Genomic DNA, 23,858 nt, shown 5'->3' with positions numbered 1-23,858 from the left:
GGAACTAGAGGAACTATAGGAACTAGAGGAACCAGCGGAACTAGAGGAACTAGAGGAACTATTGGAACTAGAGGAACTAGAGGAACTAGAGGAACCAGAAGAACCTGAGGAACCAGAAGAACCTGAGGAACCAGAAGAACTAGAGGAACCTGAGGAACTAGAGGAACTAGAGGAACCAGAGGAACTAGAGGAACCAGAGGAACTATAGGAACCAGAGGAACTAGAGGAACTAGAGGAACTAGAAGAACCAGAGGAACCAGAGGATACCTGTCATATCCGCCCAGTCACGAGCAACGTGATTGGTCAGTTGACACCATGTGGTTTCTACGTGTTGAGAGGAGGCCTCTGATTGGTTCGTGGCTCTGTGACTCATCCTGATGTGTTCAGGTGCTGAAGACGAGACGAGGAACTTCAACATGCGGAGGTGGAACTAATTATAAGGACACGTATTCCTCTTACAACACACTTCCTCCAGCGTGTGTGTGTGTGTGTGTGTGTGTGTGTGTGTGTGTGTGTGTGTGTGTGTGTGTGTGTGTGTGTGTGTGTGTGTGTGTGTGTGTGTGTGTGTGTGAGTCTGACCTGTTGATGAACTCTTCATAACAGGAGTAAATGGCGGCGAGACACACGGCCACCAGGTTTGGCAGGACTCGAGGGTGAGGACACTGTCCTGTGGGCCCGTGCATGCTGCAAGACAACGGCACGTCACACTGGAAGACACACTGTCCTGTCCTGTCCTGTCCTGTCTTGTCCTGTTTTATCCTGTCTTGTCTTGTCTTGTCCTGTTTTATCCTGTCTTGTCTTGTCCTGTCTTGTCCTGTTTTATCCTGTCTTGTCTTGTCTTGTCCTTTATTGTCCTGTTTTATCCTGTCTTGTCTTGTCTTGTCCTTTATTGTCCTGTTTTATCCTGTCTTGTCTTGTCCTTTATTGTCCTGTTTTATCCTGTCTTGTCTTGTCCTGTTTTATCCTGTCTTGTCTTGTCTTGTCCTTTATTGTCCTGTTTTATCCTGTCTTGTCTTGTCTTGTCCTTTATTGTCCTGTTTTATCCTGTCTTGTCCTGTTAAATCCCATCTTATCCTGTCTTGTCTTGTCCTGTCCTGTCTTGTCCTGTTTTATCCTGTCTTGTCTTGTCCTGTTTTATCCCATCTTATCCTGTCTTGTCTTGTCCTGTTTTATCCTGTCTTGTCTTGTCCTGTCTTGTCCTATTTTATCATGTCTTGTCCTGTCTTGTCTTGTCCTTTATTGTTCTGTTTTATCCTGTCTTGTCTTGTCTTGTCCTTTATTGTCCTGTTTTATCCTGTCTTGTCTTGTCCTGTCTTGTCCTGTTTAATCCCATCTTATCCTGTCTTGTCTTGTCCTGTCCTGTCTTGTCCTGTTTTATCCTGTCTTGTCTTGTCCTGTTTTATCCTGTCTTGTCTTGTCCTGTCTTGTCCTATTTTATCATGTCTTGTCCTGTCTTGTCTTGTCTTGTCCTTTATTGTTCTGTTTTATCCTGTCTTGTCTTGTCTTGTCTTGTCCTGTTTTATCTCATCTTATCCTGTCCTGTCTTATCCTGTCTTGTCTTGTCCTGTCCCGTCTTGTCCTGTTTTATCCTGTCTTGTTTTGTCCTGTCTTATCCTGTCTTGTCTTGTCCTGTCCTGTTTTATCTTGTCCTGTCTTGTCTTGTCCTGTCCTGTCCCGTCCCGTCCTGTCTTGTCCCAAATCACTCCACAAAACTTTGAAACAGTTATTTTTCCCAATTCCACCTGGTCCCCGGAGTTAGCCTGAGCAGTAGCCCGAGGCTAGCTCGGTGTCTCCAGGCGTCCCCGGCCGTCTCACCTGTGGACGAACTTCTTGACGACCTCCATCCCGGCGTTCAGCTCGTTGAGAGCCAGGATGTACTCCTGAGTGAAGAGACGCAGCCGGGGACATTTCCCGAAGTCCTGCCGAGCGAGAAAAGACAAAAAAAGACAACGTTCAACTTTATTTATTGTGATCCGTTGCTGGTTCACAGTTTCTACAAGCAGCTGCTTGTTGCCGTGGGAGACGGGAAGGTTCCGGAAGAGCTTGTCCTCAGCTGTACGACGACGTATAGCTTGTGTCGCTACGCGGACTAGCAAGCCAGCTACAAACGACTCTAGCCTGGGAAGAGGGAGACCTCTCCAAGATGGCGGCGCTGCAGGCCGAGAGGCCTCTACCGTTGTATATCTACGGGTGGAAGTAGACAAACAGGAAGTGACTCTCAGTTACGGCTGCCGGGAACCTGCACTGTTCCTTTAAGTGACATCAAACACTGGGACTTTACTGTAAACAAAAGCTGCGCGAAGGTCAAACTTCTTAAAAGGTCAAATCGATTTTTTTTTTTTCTTTGGCGCGTTTGTTTTCCTCACCATGTTGTGTTTGAGGATCCGCTGGACGACGGGCGTGAACACCTGGATGACCACCATGGACCGCGGCCGCTCCCGGCAGTGCTGCGACACAAACCACCGCTACGTCAGCCTCCACCCGCTGGCTGAGTCTGTACGGTTCTCATACTGCTGGCTGAGTCTGTATGGTTCTCATCATGGCTGAGTCCGTATGGTTCTCATCATGGCTGAGTCTGTATGGTTCTCATCATGGCTGAGTCTGTAAGGTTCTCATCATGGCTGAGTCTGTAAGGTTCTCATCATGGCTGAGTCTGTAAGGTTCTCATCCTGGCTGAGTCTGTAAGGTTCTCATCATGGCTGAGTCTGTATGGTTCTCATCCTGCTGGCTGAGTCTGTAAGGTTCTCATCATGGCTGAGTCTGTAAGGTTCTCATCATGGCTGAGTCTGTAAGGTTCTCATCCTGGCTGAGTTTGTATGGTTCTCATCCTGGCTGAGTCTGTAAGGTTCTCATCCTGGCTGAGTCTGTATGGTTCTCATCATGGCTGAGTCTGTAAGGTTCTCATCATGGCTGAGTCTGTAAGGTTCTCATCCTGGCTGAGTCTGTATGGTTCTCATCATGGCTGAGTCTGTAAGGTTCTCATCCTGGCTGAGTCTGTAAGGTTCTCATCATGGCTGAGTCTGTAAGGTTCTCATCATGGCTGAGTCTGTAAGGTTCTCATCCTGCTGGCTGAGTCTGTATGGTTCTCATCATGGCCGAGTCTGTACGGTTCTCATCCTGGCTGAGTCCGTATGGTTCTCATATTGCTGAGTCTGTATGGTTCTCATCCTGGCTGAGTCTGTAAGGTTCTCATCATGGCTGAGTCCGTAAGGTTCTCATCATGGCTGAGTCTGCAAGGTTCTCATCATGGCTGAGTCTGCAAGGTTCTCATCATGGCTGAGTCTGTAAGGTTCTCATCATGGCTGAGTCTGTAAGGTTCTCATCATGGCTGAGTCTGTACGGTTCTCATCATGGCTGAGTCTGTACGGTTCTCATATTGCTGAGTCTGTATGGTTCTCATCCTGGCTGAGTCTGTAAGGTTCTCATCCTGGCTGAGTCTGCAAGGTTCTCATCATGGCTGAGTCTGTAAGGTTCTCATCATGGCTGAGTCTGTAAGGTTCTCATCATGGCTGAGTCTGTACGGTTCTCATCATGGCTGAGTCTGTACGGTTCTCATATTGCTGAGTCTGTATGGTTCTCATCATGGCTGAGTCTGTAAGGTTCTGATCATGGCTGAGTCTGTATGGTTCTCATCATGGCTGAGTCTGTACGGTTCTCATCCTGCTGGCTGAGTCCGTAAGGTTCTCATCCTGCTGGCTGAGTCCGTAAGGTTCTCATCCTGGCTGAGTCCGTAAGGTTCTCATCCTGGCTGAGTCCGTATGGTTCTCATCCTGGCTGAGTCCATATGGTTCTCATATTGCTGGCTGAGTCTGTAAGGTTCTCATCATGGCTGAGTCTGTAAGGTTCTCATCCTGGCTGAGTCTGTATGGTTCTCATCCTGGCTGAGTCTGTAAGGTTCTCATCCTGGCTGAGTCTGTATGGTTCTCATCATGCTGGCTGAGTCTGTAAGGTTCTCATCATGGCTGAGTCTGTAAGGTTCTCATCATGGCTGAGTCTGTAAGGTTCTCATCATGGCTGAGTCTGTAAGGTTCTCATCCTGGCTGAGTCTGTAAGGTTCTCATCCTGCTGGCTGAGTCTGTAAGGTTCTCATCCTGGCTGAGTCTGTAAGGTTCTCATCCTGGCTGAGTCTGTAAGGTTCTCATCCTGGCTGAGTCTGTATGGTTCTCATCCTGGCTGAGTCTGTATGGTTCTCATCCTGGCTGAGTCTGTAAGGTTCTCATCCTGCTGGCTGAGTCTGTAAGGTTCTCATCATGACTGAGTCTGTAAGGTTGCGAGGAGGAAGAGGAGGAGGAGGAAGAGGAAGAGGAAGAGGAGGAGGAGGAGGAGGAGGAGGAGGAGGAAGAGGAAGAGGAAGAGGAGGAGGAGGAAGAGGAAGAGGAGGAGGAGGAGGAGGAGGAGGAAGAGGAGGAGGAGGAGAAGGAGGAGGAGGAGGAGAAGGAGGAGGAGGAGGAGGAGGAGGAGGAGGAGGAGGAGGAGGAGGAGGAGGAGGAGAAGGAGGAGGAGGAGGAGGAGGAGGAGGAGAAGGAGGAGGAGGAGGAGGAGGAGGAGGAGGACAAGGAGAAGGAGGAGGAGGAGAAGGAGGAGGAGGAGGAGGAGGAGGAGGAGGAGGAGGAGAAGGAGGAGGAGGAGGAGGAGGAGGAGGAGGACAAGGAGAAGGAGGAGGAGGAGAAGGAGGAGGAGGAGGAGGAGCATCACCAGACCCTCACCTTACAGAAGAACTCACACAGGTCAGGAGGAGGATGGTTGTTCTCCAGGAGCGGAGCGATGGCCTGTACACACACACACACACACACACACACACACACACACACACACACACACACACACACACACACACACACCATATGAGTGTTAATTATTAACCGAAAATCAAATAAGAGGAAATAAAAGTCCAAACTCACCACGATGATGTTCTCATGATCCTGACTGCTCAGGCTGGAGTTCTGCACACACACACACACACACACACACACACACACACACACACACACACACACACACACACACACACACACACACACACACACACACACACACACACACACACACACACACACACACACACACACACAGTTGGTTTCACACTATTTCTCCAGCAATAGGAATCGTCCCTTTAGTTTAAACTGAGTGTTGCAGTAAAGTTCATGTACTTTATACTTTATATTTTATACTTTATACTTTATAAGTTCAATTTGACAGTACTTCTTCTTCTAATTCTATTAAATTGCTCCTCCTCCTCTTCCTCTTCCTCCTCTTCCTCCTCCTGACAAGCAGATAAGAGCTGAACTAATATTAGTCATGGAGGTGTGTGTGTGTGTGTGTGTGTGTGTGTGTGTGTGTGTGTGTGTGTGTGTGTGTATGTGTGTGTGTGTGTGTGTGTGTGTGTGTGTGTGTGTGTGTGTATGTGTGTGTGTGTGTGTGTGTGTGTGTGTGTGTGTGTGTGTCTGAGTGTGAGTGTGTGTGTGTCTGTGTGTATGTGAGTGTGTTAGTGTGTGTGTTAGAGAGTGTGTACCTCGGCCAGCAGTGTGTGTTAGTGTGTGTGTTAGAGAGTGTGTACCTCGGCCAGCAGTGTGTGTTAGAGAGTGTGTGTTAGAGAGTGTGTACCTCGGCCAGCAGTGTGTGTTACAGAGTGTGTGTTACAGAGTGTGTACCTCGGCCAGCAGTGTGTGTTAGAGAGTGTGTGTTAGAGAGTGTGTACCTCGGCCAGCAGTGTGTGTTGGAGAGTGTGTACCTCGGCCAGCAGTGTGGACACGATGACCAGAGGACCCTGGTGGACAGACTCGTCCTGCAGCGGGGAGCTCAGCACCATGTCCACCAGGGACCGGATCTCCTTCAGGACCACGTCCCAGCGGGACGGGTGGGTCAGGACCTTACGGTACTTGTAGATCTTTTTCTGCACCACACACAACAGACACAACAGACACACAACAGACACACAACACACACAACACACACACAACAGACACAACAGACACACAACACACACACAACAGACACAACAGACACAACAGACACAACACAGACACAACAGACACACAACACACACAACAGACACACAACACACACAACACACACAACAGACACACAACACAGACACAACAGACACAACAGACACACAACACAGACACAACACAGACACACAACAGACACACAACAGACACACAACACACACAACACACACAACAGACACACAACACAGACACAACAGACACAACAGACACACAACACAGACACAACACAGACACACAACAGACACACAACAGACACACAACAGACACGCCCATAAGAACAAAAAGAAAAAAGATACAAAAAGAAACGAACCGACAGTGAGAACTTCCCACAATGTAAACATACAAAGAGGATCTGAGGCGTGTGTGTGTGTGTGTGTGTGTGTGTGTGTGTGTGTGTGTGTGTGTGTGTGTGTGTATGTGTGTGTGTGTGTGTGTGTGTCCATCCTTGTAAAGCAAAGGGATGAATAGTTAAAGACAAACAGTAACTTTACCTTCCACTGCAGCGAGTGAAACCACTGGTCCCGTAAGTAGCTGTTAGCAGCCTGCAGACACACACACACACACACACACACACACACACACACACACACACACACACACACACACACACACACACACACACACACACACACTTTCTTCCATTAAATCAGCAGACGTATGTCCTGTACATATATATATATATATATATTGATTGATTGGATTGTTATTACCGTGACTGTCAAAACAAAATCACCCAGTTGTATTGTTATTATGGGGACTATCAAAATAAAACCACCCAATTGGATTGTTATTATGGTGTATGTCAAAATAAAACAACCAAGTGGGATTCTTATTAACGTGACTGTCAAAATAAAACTACCAAGTTGGATTGTTATTACGGTGACTGTCAAAATAAAACCACCCAGTTGGATTGTTATTACAGGGACTATCAAAATAAAACCACCCAGTTGGATTGTTATCACCGTGACTGTCAAAATAAAACCACCCAATTGGATTGTTATTACGGTGTATGTCAAAATAAAACAACCAAGTGGGATTGTTATTACCATGACTGTCAAAATAAAATCACCCAGTTGGATTGTTATTACGGGGACTATCAAAATAAAACCACCCAGTTGGATTGTTATTACTGTGACTGTCAAAATAAAATCACCCAGTTGGATTGTTATTACGGGGACTATCAAAATAAAACAACCAAGTGGGATTGTTATTACCGTGACTGTCAAAATAAAATCACCCAGTTGGATTGTTATTACCGTGACTGTCAAAACAAAATCCCCCAGTTGGATTGTTATTACCGTGACTGTCAAAATAAAATCACCCAGTTGGATTGTTATTACCGTGACTGTCAAAATAAAATCCCCCAGTTGGATTGTTATTCCGTGACTGTCAAAATAAAACCACCCAGTTGGATTGTTATTACGGTGGATGTCAAAATAAAACAACCAAGTGGGATTGTTATTACCGTGACTGTCAAAATAAAACCATATCAAACCAAATATATATATACGACGACGAGCCGACTGTGTCGTTTCCGTAGAAACGGGACACCACTTCCTGCGTCGACAGACTGGCTCTGTTTTTCACCAACGGCACTAATATTTGCGAGGAATTTCCAAAGTAAAAGAATGCGGCAGTTCCTGTTCGGTGAACGAGTGACGAGCTCTGCAGTCACTCGTTCACCTCGTCCTCCTGTCCTCCTGCTAGTGGACCAGTAAATCCAGTCCTACCTGGTCGCTAACAATCCTGCTGGGCTAACGCTAGCTGCTAGCCAGTGTGTGTGTGTGTGTGTGTGTGTGTGTGTGTGTGTGTGTGTGTGTGTGTGTGTGTGTGTGTGTGTGTGTACCTGCAGCAGGACGGTGCCTCCCGGGAAGCTGAGCTGGACGCAGTACTTGGGGGCGTTGTCCCAGGCCAGGAGCTGCAGGTCTTCTATGGAGCTGTAGGACAGAGACGTCTCCATGTAGCCGGTGGGCTGAGGGACAGACACACACACACTTGTTTATGTCTCATTGTGGTCTCGTGTCTCGTCGTCTTCACGTTGTGTCTCAGTGTCGTCTTGTGTCTCAGTGACGTCTTGTGTCTCAGTGTCGTCTTGTGTCTCAGTGACGTCTTGTGTCTCAGTGTCGTCTTGTGTCTCAGTGTCGTCTTGTGTCTCAGTGACGTCTTGTGTCTCAGTGACATCTTGTGTCTCATTGACGTCTTGTGTCTCATTGTCGTCTCGTGTCTCATCATCTTCATGTTGTGTCTCGTTGTCTTGTTGTGTCTCAGTGTCATTTTGTGCCTCATCGTCTTCCCGTTGTGTCTCAGTGACGTCTTGTGTCTCAGTGTCGTCTTGTGTCTCAGTGACGTCTTGTGTCTCAGTGTCGTCTTGTGTCTCAGTGACGTCTTGTGTCTCAGTGTCGTCTTGTGTCTCAGTGACGTCTTGTGTCTCAGTGTCGTCTTGTGTCTCAGTGACGTCTTGTGTCTCAGTGTCGTCTTGTGTCTCAGTGACGTCTTGTGTCTCAGTGTCGTCTTGTGTCTCAGTGACGTCTTGTGTCTCAGTGTCGTCTTGTGTCTCAGTGACGTCTTGTGTCTCAGTGTCGTCTTGTGTCTCAGTGACGTCTTGTGTCTCAGTGTCGTCTTGTGTCTCAGTGTCGTCTTGTGTCTCAGTGTCGTCTTGTGTCTCAGTGACGTCTTGTGTCTCAGTGTCGTCTTGTGTCTCAGTGACGTCTTGTGTCTCAGTGTCGTCTTGTGTCTCAGTGACGTCTTGTGTCTCAGTGACGTCTTGTGTCTCAGTGTCGTCTTGTGTCTCAGTGACGTCTTGTGTCTCAGTGTCGTCTTGTGTCTCAGTGACGTCTTGTGTCTCAGTGACGTCTTGTGTCTCAGTGTCGTCTTGTGTCTCAGTGACGTCTTGTGTCTCAGTGTCGTCTTGTGTCTCAGTGACGTCTTGTGTCTCAGTGTCGTCTTGTGTCTCAGTGACGTCTTGTGTCTCAGTGTCGTCTTGTGTCTCAGTGACGTCTTGTGTCTCAGTGTCGTCTTGTGTCTCAGTGACGTCTTGTGTCTCAGTGTCGTCTTGTGTCTCAGTGACGTCTTGTGTCTCAGTGTCGTCTTGTGTCTCAGTGACGTCTTGTGTCTCAGTGTCGTCTTGTGTCTCAGTGACGTCTTGTGTCTCAGTGTCGTCTTGTGTCTCAGTGTCGTCTTGTGTCTCAGTGTCGTCTTGTGTCTCAGTGACGTCTTGTGTCTCAGTGTCGTCTTGTGTCTCAGTGACGTCTTGTGTCTCAGTGTCGTCTTGTGTCTCAGTGACGTCTTGTGTCTCAGTGACGTCTTGTGTCTCAGTGTCGTCTTGTGTCTCAGTGACGTCTTGTGTCTCAGTGTCGTCTTGTGTCTCAGTGACGTCTTGTGTCTCAGTGACGTCTTGTGTCTCAGTGTCGTCTTGTGTCTCAGTGTCTCTTGTGTCTCAGTGTCGTCTTGTGTCTCATTGACGTCTTGTGTCTCAGTGACGTCTTGTGTCTCAGTGTCGTCTTGTGTCTCAGTGACGTCTTGTGTCTCAGTGACGTCTTGTGTCTCAGTGTCGTCTTGTGTCTCAGTGACGTCTTGTGTCTCATTGACGTCTTGTTGTGTCTCATTGTCGTCTCGTGTCTCATCATCTTCATGTTGTGTCTCGTTGTCTTGTTGTGTCTCAGTGTCATTTTGTGCCTCATCGTCTTCCCGTTGTGTCTCATTGTCGTCTTGTGTCTCATCGTCGTCTTGTTGTGTCTCATTGTCGTCTTGTTGTGTCTCATTGTCTTCACATTGTGTCTCATCGTCTCGTCAAACTGTCCCTCTTTGTCCGTCTCTCTGTTGACGTGGAGGAACTTTGTGGTCAAGTTTCGTCTCTCAGTAGTTTTTGTGTCTCTTGACACACACACACACACACACACACACACACACACACACACACACACACACACACACACACACACACACACACACACACACACACACACAGCAACAGGCCACAACCTGGTTGTTCATTTCAATATGAAACAGAAACACTGAGAAATGATCACAAGCTTCAAGGAGGAGGAGGAGGAGGAAGAAGAGGAAGAGGAGGAGGAGGAGGAAGAGGAGGAAGAGGAGGAGGATGAAGAGCAGCAGGGTGATTTAAAATAAAAAAAATTATATTCTAAGAATAATTTTTTTTTTAAGTTTCACTAAAACACTTTAAGAAATTTGTTTTAAGTTAAACTTAAAACAATATTTTTAAACGTTTCACTAAGACACTTTAAGAATTTTTTTTTAGTTTCACTAAGACACTTAAAACATTTTTAAAAAAGTTTCACTAAGACACACATTTTTTTTTTAAGTTTCACTAAGACACTTTAAAAAAATTTTAAGTTTCACTGACACTTTAAGGAAAAAAGTTTCACTAAGACACTAAGACTTTTTTTTTTAAAGTTTCACTAAGACATTTAAAACATTTTTTTTTAAGTTTCACTAAGACACAATTTTTTTTTTTTTTTTAAGTTTCACAAAGGCACTTTAAGAAATTTTTATGTTTTCTAAGCGAGCATGCCAACAGGTCGACCAGCCATCGGGGGAACTTTTTCAAACAACCACGCCATCCCTCCGCGGAGCTCGACGAGCCGCGACTCTTTTCCTCCGGGACGACGAGGACGACGAGGACGACGAGGACGACGAGGACGACGAGGACGACGAGGACGACGAGGACGACGAGGACGACGAGGACGACGCAGAACGACACCAGGAGACTCGTTCTGAGAGGAAACACCGGCCGAGAGTCGCAGGACTTCACATTTCTGACGTTCTTAAAGTTCCCCTGCAGCGACACGGCGAAAAAGAAACGCACGAGCAAGGAAAGTGCAAGCTCGGGAAAAACCACACCGGCAGAACGACGCAAAGAAACGGAACGACAACAGAACGAAGCCAAACGCTGCAGGACAAATGAAACGATGCAAATCAATGAGGATCCGAGCCAAAGAAACAACTCATGAATGCAGAACAACAACACCGTGAAGAGGAAGTGCAAACTGTAAACTGGTGCAACACGGGAGTGAACTTGTGCAAATCGAGATCAAAACGATACAAAACAAGTACGAACTTCAGCAGGTGAAGTGAAATGACGTCAAACAAGAAAATGTCGCCAAAGTTCAGTCCAATAAGAGTAAAAATATACAAAACATCTGTACAATGAGGCAAAACGACACGATAATTAAAAAAAAACCATGATAATAAAAAAAGAATAACATGAAAGACGGAATTACAAAGAAAAGCAAACAACTTCAAAGGCGTCACATTTTATACTTTGATTCTCTTTGTCCTCTGAAGTCAAACGTCGCTCATCGACAGATTCTGACTGCTGGGATGTCAGGCTGCTGATTGGCTAAGGAACTGTCAATCATGGTGATAGCATAGCCATAGCATAGCCATAGCATAGCCATAGCATAGCCATAGCATAGCCATAGCATAGGGATAGCATAGGAGTCCTTTATGTGCACAAAATATAAAAATAAAAGCGATGGTGGAGCACCTCCAAACGTCCGCAGAGCAGCGCCCCCCGGAGGCTAAAAATGAAATAGAGGCTTGTTTGTAAATCACATTGGCTCACTGTTTGTAATCGTCCGGTTGGCGGCTAACCGCTAGCGGATTCATTTCATACAGCAGGGTTGACGATATCAACTTCCTGTGGCGACGACAATCTGAACCTCCCGGTTCGGGGTGGCGCCCCCTGGTGGGCCATTCTGGCTTGAACAAAGAGCCCGAAGGAAAAAAAACTCAGCCGCTTTCAAACTCCAGGTTTTCAGAAAAGTTTCAACTGAAGTCAAACATGAGGAATCAAGTTTTAACAAAGAAACGAGGGATTTCTGGGAGGGGGGGGGGGGGGCTCTTTTAATGTAACGCAACTGAAGCTAAAGCAGCGACAGCTGTTCCCGCCATAGCAGCTTCAGTTGCTACATTAGCTACAGTTGCCGCATTAGGTCCAGTTGCTACATTAGCTACAGTTGCCGCATTAGGTCTAGTTGCTACATTAGCTACAGATGCTACATTAGCTACAGATTCTACATTAGCTGCAAGTTGCCGTATTAGGTCTAGTTGCTACATCAGCTACAGATCCTACATTAGCTGCAGTTGCCACATTAGCTCTAGTTGCTACATTAGCTACAGATGCTACATTAGCTACAGATGCTTCATTAGCTGCAAGTTGCCGCATTAGGTCTAGTTGCTACATTAGCTACAGATGCTATATTAGCTGCAGTTGCCACATTAGGTCCAATTGCTATATTAGCTACAGATGCTACTTAGCTGCAAGTTGCCACATTAGCTCTAGTTGCTACACTAGCTACAGATTCTACATTAGCTGCAGTTGCCACATTAGCTCTAGTTGCTACATTAGCTACAGATGCTACATTAGCTACAGATGCTTCATTAGCTGCAAGTTGCCGCATTAGGTCTAGTTGCTACATTAGCTACAGATGCTATATTAGCTGCAGTTGCCACATTAGGTCCAGTTGCTACATTAGCTACAGATGCTACTTAGCTGCAAGTTGCCACATTAGCTCTAGTTGCTACACTAGCTACAGATTCTACATTAGCTGCAAGTTGCTGCATTAGGTCTAGGTGCTACATTAGCTACAGATCCTACATTAGCTGCAGTTGCCACATTAGCTCTAGTTGCTACATTAGCTACAGATCCTACATTAGCTGCAGTTGCCACATTAGCTCTAGTTGCTACATTAGCTACAGATGCTACATTAGCTGCAGTTGCCGCATTAGGTCCAGTTGCTATATTAGCTACAGATGCTACATTAGCTACAGATGCTGCATTAGCTGCAGGCGCCACATTAGCCCTAGTTGCTACATTAGCTACAGATGCTACATTAGCAGCTGCAAACAGGTGCTTCTCCTCTGTAACTGCCTCCGCCCGTCCGCTCTGGGTGGAGAACAAACATGCTAGTCCTCCACCCCCCCCACATGGAGGATTTTCATTACAGACGTCGTTCACGACAAATATTGATTCAGAGGGAGATTTTCATCTCATTTCCTTGGAAGAGCAAACGACGGCCTCCGCCTGCCTCTCCTCTGCTCGGCGTTGCCGTGGAAACAGGAGGATGGAGACGCTGTGTTTTGGTGCGTTTCCAGGGAGGAGCAGGCGGAGCGGCGGCGGCGGCTCCGACACGTTTTCATGAAGATCAGCGGGAAACGCTTCTCCTCCCGGTTAATCCCTCAGATTAACGCGGATTAGGACTTTATTTCTCCTCCGGCTGACTCAGCCGTCGTTCTGCTGGCAGGTAAAAGATCCTCGTGTCGTTTTGACTTTCATCTCAAAATGCTCATTTTTGTGTTTTGGGTTTTTGTGTCTTCCTCCTCTAACACCAGATTATAGAGCATCTTCCTCCTCTAACACCAGATTATAGAGCATCTTCCTCCTCTAACACCAGATTATAGAGCATCCTCCTCCTCTAACACCAGATTATAGAGCATCCTCCTCCTCTAACACCAGATTATAGAGCATCCTCCTCCTCTAACATCAGATTATAGAGCATCTTCCTCCTCTAACACCAGATTATAGAGCATCCTCCTCTAACACCAGATTATAGAGCATCTTCCTCCTCTAACACCATATTATAGAGCATCTCCCTCCTCTAACACCAGATTATAGAGCATCCTCCTCCTCTAACACCAGATTATAGAGCATCTTCCTCCTCTAACACCAGATTATAGAGCATCTTCCTCCTCTAACACCAGATTATAGAGCATGTTCCTCCTCTAACACCAGATTATAGAGCATCTTCCTCCTCTAACACCAGATTATAGAGCATGTTCCTCCTCTAACATCAGATTATAGAACATCTTCCTCCTCTAACGCCAGATTATAGAGCATCTTCCTCCTCTAACACCAGATTATAGAGCATCTCCCTCCTCTAACACCAGATTATAGAGCATCTTCCTCCTCTAACACCAGATTGTAGAGCATCTTCCTCCTCTAACACCAGATTATAGAGCATCTTCCTCCTCTAACACCAGATTGTAGAGCATCTTCCTCCTCTAACACCAGATTATAGAGCATCCCCCCCTCTAACATCAGATTATAGAGCATCTCCCTCCTCTAACACCAGATTATAGAGCATCTTCCTCCTCTAACGTCAGATTATAGAGCATCTTCCCCCTCTAACACCAGATTATAGAGCATCTTCCTCCTCCAACACCAGATTATAGAGCAGGAATGTCAAAGAACCGGAGGCGTTATAAAGCGCGGCGGCGGCGTGGCGAGAACACGCCCCAGCAGTGAGGGCAGGTTTCTGGATAAACTCGTTTTCGTAGCTCGGAGTCATGAAAACACAACTTTTTGAAAAGCCCAGCGCAGCTCGCTGCTCCTCAGAACAAGAACCAAGACTTAAGGAGGAATTCCTGAGTCGTCTTCAGTCTGAAGCAGCTTTTTAAAATCCTTCACACCTTCACATTTCACTTGTTCTAAAAGTTCCACACGGATTCCAGGAGCTCCACTATTCAAGGTCAGAATTCTGACTCATAGCAGGAGGAATTCCCCGTCGAGTTCCAGATTATAGTGTAAAGCTTGAAAAGGCGAAGGACAAAGTGGAACGACTGTGATGAAGAAGTGACGAGTCGTGACTCTTCAACAGGAACTTCCTGTGGCGGAAACCACAAATGAAAACGGTGGAGAATTTTCCCGAAGAGTTTGTTTCCCTCGGCGGCGATTCAACCTGCGGCGCTTTCTCTTCTTCTGTCTGGAGGCTTTCCGGGTCTTCAAGGTTCTTCCAGGGTCCTCCAGGTTCTTCCAGGTTCCTCCAGGGTCCTCCAGGTTCCTCCAGGTTCTTCCAGGTTCCTCCAGGTTCCTCCAGGTTCCTCCATCATCTTCATGTCATTGATTCAACCTTATTCTGCATCTTTTAGAACGACTGTACCTCACAACTTTTTTTTTGCATTTAGTTCTCGTTTCCATGGCAACGCCTCCATGGCAACGCCTCCATGGCGACACCTCCATGGCAACAATTCCATGGCAACGCCTCCATGGGAGGATCACGACGCTTCCATGGCGATGCCTCCATGGCGACGCCTCCATGGCAACAATTCCATGGCAACGCCTCCATGGTGATGCCTCCATGGGAGCATCACAACGCTTCCATGGCAACGCCTCCATGGCAACACTTCCATAGCAACGCTTCTATGGCAACAATTCCATAGCAACACTTCCATGACAATGCCTCCATAGCAACGCCTCTATGGCAACACTTCCATAGCAACACTTCCATGACAATGCCTCCATAGCAACGCCTCTATGGCAACACTTCCATAGCAACGCTTCCATGACAATGCCTCTATGGCAACACTTCCATAGCAACGCTTCCATGGCAACACCTCCATGGCTACGTCTCCACGGCAACGCCTCCATGGCGACGCCTCCATGGCAGCATCACGACGCCGCATCTCGGCGACGAGGCCTGATAGAATTCTGAGCCACTTTCTTTTCTGCGGGAAACGAAAACACAAATCTTCTCTTGTGTCATAAAATGTGCTTCTCAAAACATGAAAATAGACTTTGGATGATTTATCACTCTTTTCTATCCTCGAGTCAAATGAAGCGGCGATGACCTTGAAACGAAAAGAAATATTCTGCTGATGCTTTTTAAATGTAAAAATCTGACATTTCAAATGTGAATCCTGCTCCTGCTGGGAATCTTGATGTTATTTCTCTTAATGTTTTTAAAACTCGTCTTTAAACCCATTTTTATTCTTTGGCTTTTACCTCAGCGTGAGACTCTGCTCTGGTTTTAGTGCCTTCGTTTTTTGTTTTTAACTGTTTTAACTTTTTATGTTTTGTTTATTGTTTTACCATCTGATTGTTTTTACTGCTTTAACTTTTTTTTTATTGTTTTAATGCTTTTATTTTGCCTCTTATATTTTTATTTCAATGTACAGCACTTTGTCTCAGCTGCGGCTGCTTAAAGCGCTTTATAAATACAGTTGAGTTGAGTTACGTTAATGTATTTTAAATTGATTTTTGCTTCCACAGGTTAAATTGTGTCGCCACGCTTAAATCAGCTATTAACTTTGAACCCGCGAGCCTCGCGTTTCAACAAAGAAGATCAAAGACGCTGGACGTGTCACAAAGCGGAGGTAGAAAACCCTGCAGGTATTTCCAGCTGGTTCCCGGCGAGCTTCAGTGACGACGACGTCCAACAGACACAAACATTGTTCGAGTGAATAAAATGTGACGATTGCGCAAACAGACGTGTGGCGGCGGCGGCGATGTGGGACTTCCTGGAAGCTTCGCCGGCCTCGTGTTGACAGGCCAAAGGTCGAAGGAGCCGCAAATCAATAAAAGAGCCTCCCACACACACACACACACACACACACACACACACACACACACACACACACACACACACACAGAGAAAATTACGAAAGAAATGTCTGAGGTAGAATATTTGCATTGTGAGTTACTGTGAACTCAGAAACACATCGAGGAGTTAAAAAGAATCTCAATCACTCAGAAAATTATTTACTGGTCAATTAGGATCCAACTTTAAAAATCTTAAGATCTTTTTTTTCACGACCATACGTGGCCTCAGATGAGGCTCTGATTGGCTGGAAGTCCCTTTGATCCAATCCAGGGGGGGTTAATTTAATTTTAGTCCCGATTCAGCACATTATTCTCTATAAAATAACAGCAAGAAAACCTTTAAATTTAAACTATAAAGGCTTTTTTGTTTACAAAAGTTGTCTGTCAGAAGTGGGATTCGAACCCACGCCTCCAGGGGAGACTGCGACCTGAACGCAGCGCCTTAGACCGCTCGGCCATCCTGACTGTGAGCAACTGGAGCAGATATCAGCAATAATGAACTGAACACTCGCTGAAAAACAGAAATTGCAATGTGTTTGAGGTCTACAATGTTTACAAATGTGGAAGTTTTCAAAGCAACGTGGACATTTTCAAAGCAACGCAGCAACGTGGAAGTTTTCAAAGCAACGTAGAAGTTTTCAAAGCAGGGCAGCAACGTGGAAGACTCCAAAGCAACGTGGAAGTTTTCTAAGCCCCGCAACAATCTGGAAGTTTTCAAAGCAACACAGCAACGTAGAAGTTTTTAAAGCAACGTGGAAGTTTTCTAAGCCACGCAACAATCTGGAAGTTTTCAAAGCAACGCAGCAATGTGGAAGTTTTCAAAGCAACGTAGAAGTTTTCAAAGCAGGGCAGCAACGTGGAAGACTCCAAAGCAACGTGGAAGTTTTCTAAGCCACGCAACAATCTGGAAGTTTTCAAAGCAACGCAGCAATGTGGAAGTTTTCAAAGCAACGTGGAAGTTTTCAAACCAACGTGGAAGTTTTCAAACCAACGTGGAAGTTTTCAAAGCAACGTGGAAGTTTTCAAAGCGACGCAGCAACGTAGAAGTTTCCAAAGCAACGTGGAAGTTTTCTAAGCCACGCAACAATGTGGAAGTTTTCAAAGCAACGCAGCAATGTGGAAGTTTTTAAAACAACGCAGCAACGTGGAAGTTTTCAAAGCAATGCAGCAACCTGGAAGTATTCAAAGTGACGCAGCAACGTGGAAGTTTTCAAAGCGACGCAGCCATGTGGAAGTTTTTAAAACAACGCAGCAACGTGGAAGTTTTCAAAGCAATGCAGCAACCTGGAAGTATTCAAAGTGACGCAGCAACGTGGAAGTTTTCAAAGCGACGCAGCCATGTGGAAGTTTTTAAAACAACGCAGCAACGTGGAAGTTTTCAAAGCAACGTGGAAATTTTCAAAGCAATGCAGCAACGTGGAAGTTCTCAAAACAATGTGGAAGTTTTCAAAGCAACGCAGCAACGTGGAAGTTTTCAAAGCAACGCAGTAATGTGGAAGTTTTTAAAGCAATGCAGCAATGTGGAAGTTTTCAAAGCAACGCAGCAACGTGGAAGTTAATAAGTATCCATAAAATAGTCCAATATAAATAGACTGTCATCATATGTCATTCTGTGTATTTGTTTTTTTTTTGTTTTCATACATTTAAGAAGCGAGAACAGAGCATTTGATTGATTCTTCAATATTAGAAGAGTTCAAAGAGTTTGAAGTTTTGTCGCTCTGCTTTCATCTTTAGCGACTCTTTGTGATTTCACGTTGAAATATAATCTAATTAATCCTCTTTGTTTTTCTGAGACCAGGGGCGTCCGGCTCCGGTCCTGGAGGGACGGCGTCATCCCGCTCCGGTCCTGGAGGGACGGCGGCATCCGGCTCCAGTCCTGGAGGGACGGCGTCCCGCTCCGGTCCTGGAGGGACGGCGGCATCCGGCTCCGGTCCTGGAGGGACGGCGTCGTCCCGCTCCGGTCCTGGAGAGACGGCTTCCAGCTCCGGTCCTGGAGGGACGGCGGCATCCCGCTCCGGTCCTGGAGGGACGGCATCGTCCAGGTCCAGTCCCTGAGGGACGGCGTCCTCCAGGTTTCAGTCTCTCCCTGCTTCAGCAGACCTGGATCTAATGATGATGTCATCACCAAGGTTGTTAAAAAGCCCAATAACAGCTCCACACGGAAATCAGGTGCGCTGAACTGGGAGGACGGAGGACAGACGTCCCTGATCTGAGACGTCACATTATTTGTCATTTCTGGGTTTTGTTGCCTCTATGTCTGATGTATTTTTCTCATCTTTTCCTGGATGCTTTGACGTCAGATGTGTCATTCCACGCCGCGACCTCTCGGCGCGGCGGCCTCCCGGCGCGGCGGCCAACCTTCACAGCCGGTCTCATGTCTCGCAGTTAAAAAGGGGGCCGGGACCCCCCGCCGCCGGGTTTTCATTCTGGGAGGCCAACAGGAGAAGACCTCTGAATAATTGAGGGCCCGGCGGCGGACAGGAACCTGGGCTTGTTTTGAACAAACCCCGGCGGCGAGTTTGACCCGGCGGAGCTGCGATCCACGAAAACGGAGTGTCAGAAACAGTGACTCAGCAGATCTGGATGGAGACGACGGTGAACCTTTAACTCCGTCCAATCGGCCCGAAGCGTCTGTTGTCATTCAGGACGTACCGACACCACGAGTACGTTTCCTGTTTGAAGTCGAAAACCGGCTTCCAACTGCAGTTTTCAGGGTCTGATCGGTTCACCGCCACTCGGTACGACATGACTCATCACTTTTAGTCGACGCGCAAGAATAAAACGGCAAAAGAACCCGGTGGAGCGCGACGGAGCGCCGGGATTCAAATCATCCCGGTCGGCATGCGGCTCTACCAGGCGGCCATCTTTGTTTGCGTCACACGCGGTTCTTGAGGCGTTTCGCCAGAGTGGCGCCGCTCATTTCACGCTGCATTCCTCGGCGACGGTGCGGCGAAGCACACCCGGGACCGACTCTGGTCTCTGGTCCCACAACAGGAAGTAGAAATGTAGGGCTGTGAACGACTCAGCGACGTTCCAGAGACGAACACGGAAGTCGCTCTCTTGTCATTCAGGCTAAACTTTCCCACCGTGAACTGCAGCGTCCAGCTCCTGCTGAAGCTCCGCCTCCTGTTCCCGAGAGGAGGAGCTCCTGCTGAAGCTCCGCCTCCTGTTCCCGAGAGGAGGAGCTCCTGCTGAAGCTCCGCCTCCTGTTCCCGAGAGAAAGAGCTCCTGCTGAAGCTCCGCCTCCTGTTCCCGAGAGGAGGAGCTCCTGCTGAAGCGCCGCCTCCTGTTCCCGAGAGAAAGAGCTCCTGCTGAAGCTCCGCCTCCTGTTCCCGAGAGAAAGAGCTCCTGCTGAAGCTCCGCCTCCTGTTCCCGAGAGGAGGAGCTCCTGCTGAAGCTCCGCCTCCTGTTCCCGAGAGGAGGAGCTCCTGCTGAAGCTCCGCCTCCTGTTCCCGAGAGGAGCGACACACCACCGACGCTCCGACGTTTCAATAAATCAGTCAACAAGTCAACCAGTGACCAAAAAGTGTAAACAACAACAGAGGGTTACAGATGAGGAAATAATTAAATATTGAAGGCGGGGCTAGAGCGACGATCGTCGCCACCAATCAGCAGTCGGCGGCGCCGTCGCTCCTCCTCACAGAACCGTTACTCGCCCCTAGCTAGCTCAACGGAGAGGTAGCAGAAGATGCTGAATAGATTTGACTTCGCCAGGCGAGGCGCCGTCGACCCACTGGGGTTCAGTGTCTCGTCAGGTGGAGGCGAGAACCGAGCCCGCAACCTTCCGATTGGGAGGGGACGGCTCCACCCACCGAGCCGATCAATACGCTAGCTTCTGGGACGTTAGCGGCTAAAGGTTTCTGAATAAATCCCAAAAAACTATAAAAACTGTCCCATACAAGGTGGAGGAGAGGCTCCTGATGGAGGAGATCAAAGGAGATCAAAGGAGATCAGCGTCTGTTGCCACGGAGACGCTCAGTGTTTCACAGTGATGTAGCAACCCGACAGGCGAGCTAGCGTCCATATGAGCTGACGGCTAACGTGCTAGCGATGCTAACTCGGTTCCACAAACAAACGTGGCGTTGGCGAAGGTCTGCGCTCTACCGAGTGTAGCTCTGGATCGTTGATCATTTGTTCCGGCGGATTTCGAGCAATAATTCGACACCGAAACAAAGAAAAGGTGAAGACGTGAAAACGTGACGACGCCGCGTCGGCAAAACAAAGACAACCGGGTCACGACGCCCGATATTAGCATGTCGTTAGCATTTTCTCATATTGGTACTGAAAGGAAAATATCAGTGATTCTGTTTGTGCAGGAAAGAAAAAATAAAATCAATTTTTACCCCCAATTACTCCAAAGTAAATGTTTAAACGGCTCTTTTGAAGATAAAACAACCCAAAGCTGGTTTTTAAAAAAATTAAACTTCACAACATTAGCATTGACTAAAATCAGCCTTACAATTAAATGTCTATCTTATTCTAAAATTATCATTATTGTCAATAAACCAGGTGATAACAATATAGATATTTATTAACCAGATTTTGACAAAAGACTTAAAAAAATAAAAAAAAGTCAAGTTTTGTCGATATGGTTGGAAACTATGAGCATCACGTCGCGCTTCATTGGTTCAGAGAGTCGGCGGTCGTGTTTCGCCTCCTGATGCGACTGTTGATCCCAAAACAAAGAAAACCGTCCGGTTCCTCTGCAGGAGGAACGTCGACGTTCCTCTGTTTTCCCCCTGTCGCTGCTCCGACTCACGTAATAATAATAATAATAATACGTCTGACACCATCGTCTGTCCTTGTGCTGAATATAAGTTTATACGTTTTCTGTTTCAGTTTTCAAAGTGAAAAACTTTTCTCACGTTTCCAGAAAGTGTCGTTTTGCAAGTGAAAACAAGACTTTGTGGGGAAACGCTCCGTCTCCGTGGACCAAAATATATAATAGCCGACCAATAACAACAACAACAATAACAATCACCGACCAATAACAGGCCGTTTCCATAGAAACGGACATTATTTTTGTTGTTTTTTTTTAACGTTGCTTTGCAAACATGAAACTTTTCTGAAACAAAAAACGCGTTTGTTTTTGTTTTTTTCTTTTCTTTTTTTCTTCACTTGAACCGTTGCCATGGAAACGGGGCCTAAAAAGAGTTGTCCTGAAGAACATGTGGAGGAAGAACGGAGACGGAGGGGAAGGACCTCACGAGCCGGACTGGCTGAGGAGGTGATGGAGGTGTGGGGAGGAGGGATGGAGGAGGAGGAGGAGGAGGAGGAGGAAGAGGAGGAGGAGGAGGAAGAAGAGGATGATGAGGCCGACAGGCGGCCTTTTCTTGTAAACTGCGTCAAACAACAGACTGACTGCGCGTAATGTGGCTGCGCGTCCAGACAAGAAGCGCGGCGGGGCCGAGGAATGCAAAGACGCAGCATCTCTGACACACACACACACACACACACACACACACACACACACACACACACACACACACACACACACACACACACACACACACACACACACACACACACACACACACACACACACACACACACACACACACACACACAGCGGGGGGGGGGGGACTCACCGTGGCGGACGTCAGGCTGCCGTCGGTGAGCGTCAGGTGGTGCGGCTCCCACCTGCGCAGGAACTTGGAGGTGAGGATCTTGCTGAGGAAGGTGCGGGGGTGCTTGACCACGCACACCTGGATGTCGCCCTCGTGCAGCAGCTTGTAGCGCATGCCGCTGCCGCCGCCGCCGCCGCCGCCGCCGCCGCCGCTGCTGCAGTGGTGCAGCGACCTCTTGGCCGGCCCCGCGCCCGGCTTGCTGCTGCCGGTGGTGGTTGTTGTTGTTGTTGTTGTGTTGTTGTTGTTCCCCTCGGACATCTCCCCCAGGAGCGGCTTGCTCTCCTCGCACTGATAGAACTGGTTGTTGTGCAGCTCTCCTCCTCCTCCTCCTCCTCCACCTCCTCCTCCACCACCTCCTCCTCCTCCTCCGCTCGTGAAATCCATAGTCCGGTAATCCAACAGTTTATTGTTTCCAAATGTTGGCGTCAAGGGGAGGAGGGGGCGCGCGCCGCGGCGGCACGACGATCCGACATGTATGTGCGTAAAGGAGAGGAAAGGGGGGGGTGTAGGTGGGGGTTGGGGGGGGGGGGGTAGAAGGGGGGGGGGGGGTACCTACCGACCAATCGACCGACCGACCGCCGCGGCTCGACCTCGGCTCACTGACGCCACCGACAGCAGGATTTTATGACACAGGACAAATAATAATCCACCATTTTCCAGCGCGCAACAAAGAGCCAGAATCGCCTCCACGGTGCGCGTCTCTCCTCCTCCTCCTCCTCCTCCTCCTCCTCTTCCTCCCCTCCTCTTCTCCTCCTCCTCCTCTCCTCTCCTCCTCCTCCTGCCACCACCGAGGGAGCTACTCAATCTGTTAGGGCCATGGCCTGATCTGATCCGCTGCGTTGTGCGCTCCGGTGCCAAAAACGCGCTGTATAATCCGCGGCGCGGCCCGGGAGGCGCTCCGGGTGTCGGCGGCGGCGGCGGCGGGGGGGTGAGGGGGGCGTCCGGCCGGGGGGGTAGGGGTTGGGGGGGGGGGGGGGGTCCTCGGCTGGGGGCTGCGTTGCTCGTCACGCGCCGCCCGGAACGGTTTCCGTCTTTATTCGCTTCTTCTCCTTTTTTTCTCTCTCTCTTCTCTTCCTCCCCGCTGAAGGAGCCGCTCGCTTCTCTCGCTCTCTCGCTCTCTCTCTCTCTCTCTCTCTCGCTCTCTCTCTCTCTCTCGCTCTCTCTCTCTCTCTCGGTTGCGCTGCGCCCGATTGGTCCGCGCTCGTTCATGTGATACGGGACTGACGTCAATGGGGAGGCGAGCGGATGAGCCGTGTGTCTTTAGCGTTTGAGTGTCTGCCTCCCCCCCCCCCCCCCCCCCCCTCCCTCCCTCCTCCCGCCCTCCCTCCCTCCCTCCTCTTCCTCCTCCTCCTCCTCTTCCTCACCCTTGCAGAGAAATGGAGGAGAGAGAATCCGGGTGAGTTCCTCTCGGATGCAGCATCACCGTTCCGGGGAAGGTCGGAGCCGCCGAGACGCGACTGACGAGGGAAAACCTGCTGTCAAATGCCAGTAAATACGGTCCGCGATGACGTCACAAGGGGAAGGGGAAGGGGGGATTCCGCCCCCCCTCCTCCGTCAATCTTTTCATTTCCTCAAAGCGAAAACATGAAAACTCCTCAGAAAGTTTGAGAAATAAAACTAAAAAGTAAAAAAAAATACCTTTCAAATGAAAATTGAATCATTTTTGTGTTTTTTTTGTTTTAGAAGTTTTATGTTTACATGGCAACGTTTTTTTTTTTTTTTTAAATAAAAACAAGTCCCTGCAGTTATGGAGTTATCATTTTTGTCCACTTGTTGGCGCTGTTGTTAGACACACACGCACGCACGCACACACACACACACACACACACACACACACACACACACACACACACACACACACACACACACACACACACA

General features: G+C 48.1%; 1 protein-coding gene across 1 annotated transcript in view; it reads right to left on the bottom strand.

Annotated features, from left to right (window-relative positions):
* Positions 1-23,101, bottom strand: part of cmip (c-Maf inducing protein) — a 41,225-nt gene extending 18,124 nt beyond the window's left edge. Inside the window, 9 exon segments of the mRNA XM_080505241.1 lie at positions 580-684; positions 1,816-1,919; positions 2,367-2,447; positions 4,707-4,769; positions 4,902-4,943; positions 5,732-5,893; positions 6,503-6,553; positions 7,858-7,983; positions 21,942-23,101. Of these exon segments, the coding sequence (XP_080361367.1) occupies positions 580-684; positions 1,816-1,919; positions 2,367-2,447; positions 4,707-4,769; positions 4,902-4,943; positions 5,732-5,893; positions 6,503-6,553; positions 7,858-7,983; positions 21,942-22,364 (1,157 nt within the window). The 5' untranslated portion in view covers positions 22,365-23,101.
* Positions 23,102-23,858: the final 757 nt, after the last annotated feature.

The sequence above is a fragment of the Blennius ocellaris genome (assembly GCF_963422515.1).
Source record: "Blennius ocellaris genome assembly, chromosome: 11".
Lineage (NCBI taxonomy): Eukaryota > Metazoa > Chordata > Actinopteri > Blenniiformes > Blenniidae > Blennius > Blennius ocellaris.
Note: the sequence above shows the minus strand (reverse complement) of the source record. Positions and strands in the feature narration are given on the sequence as shown.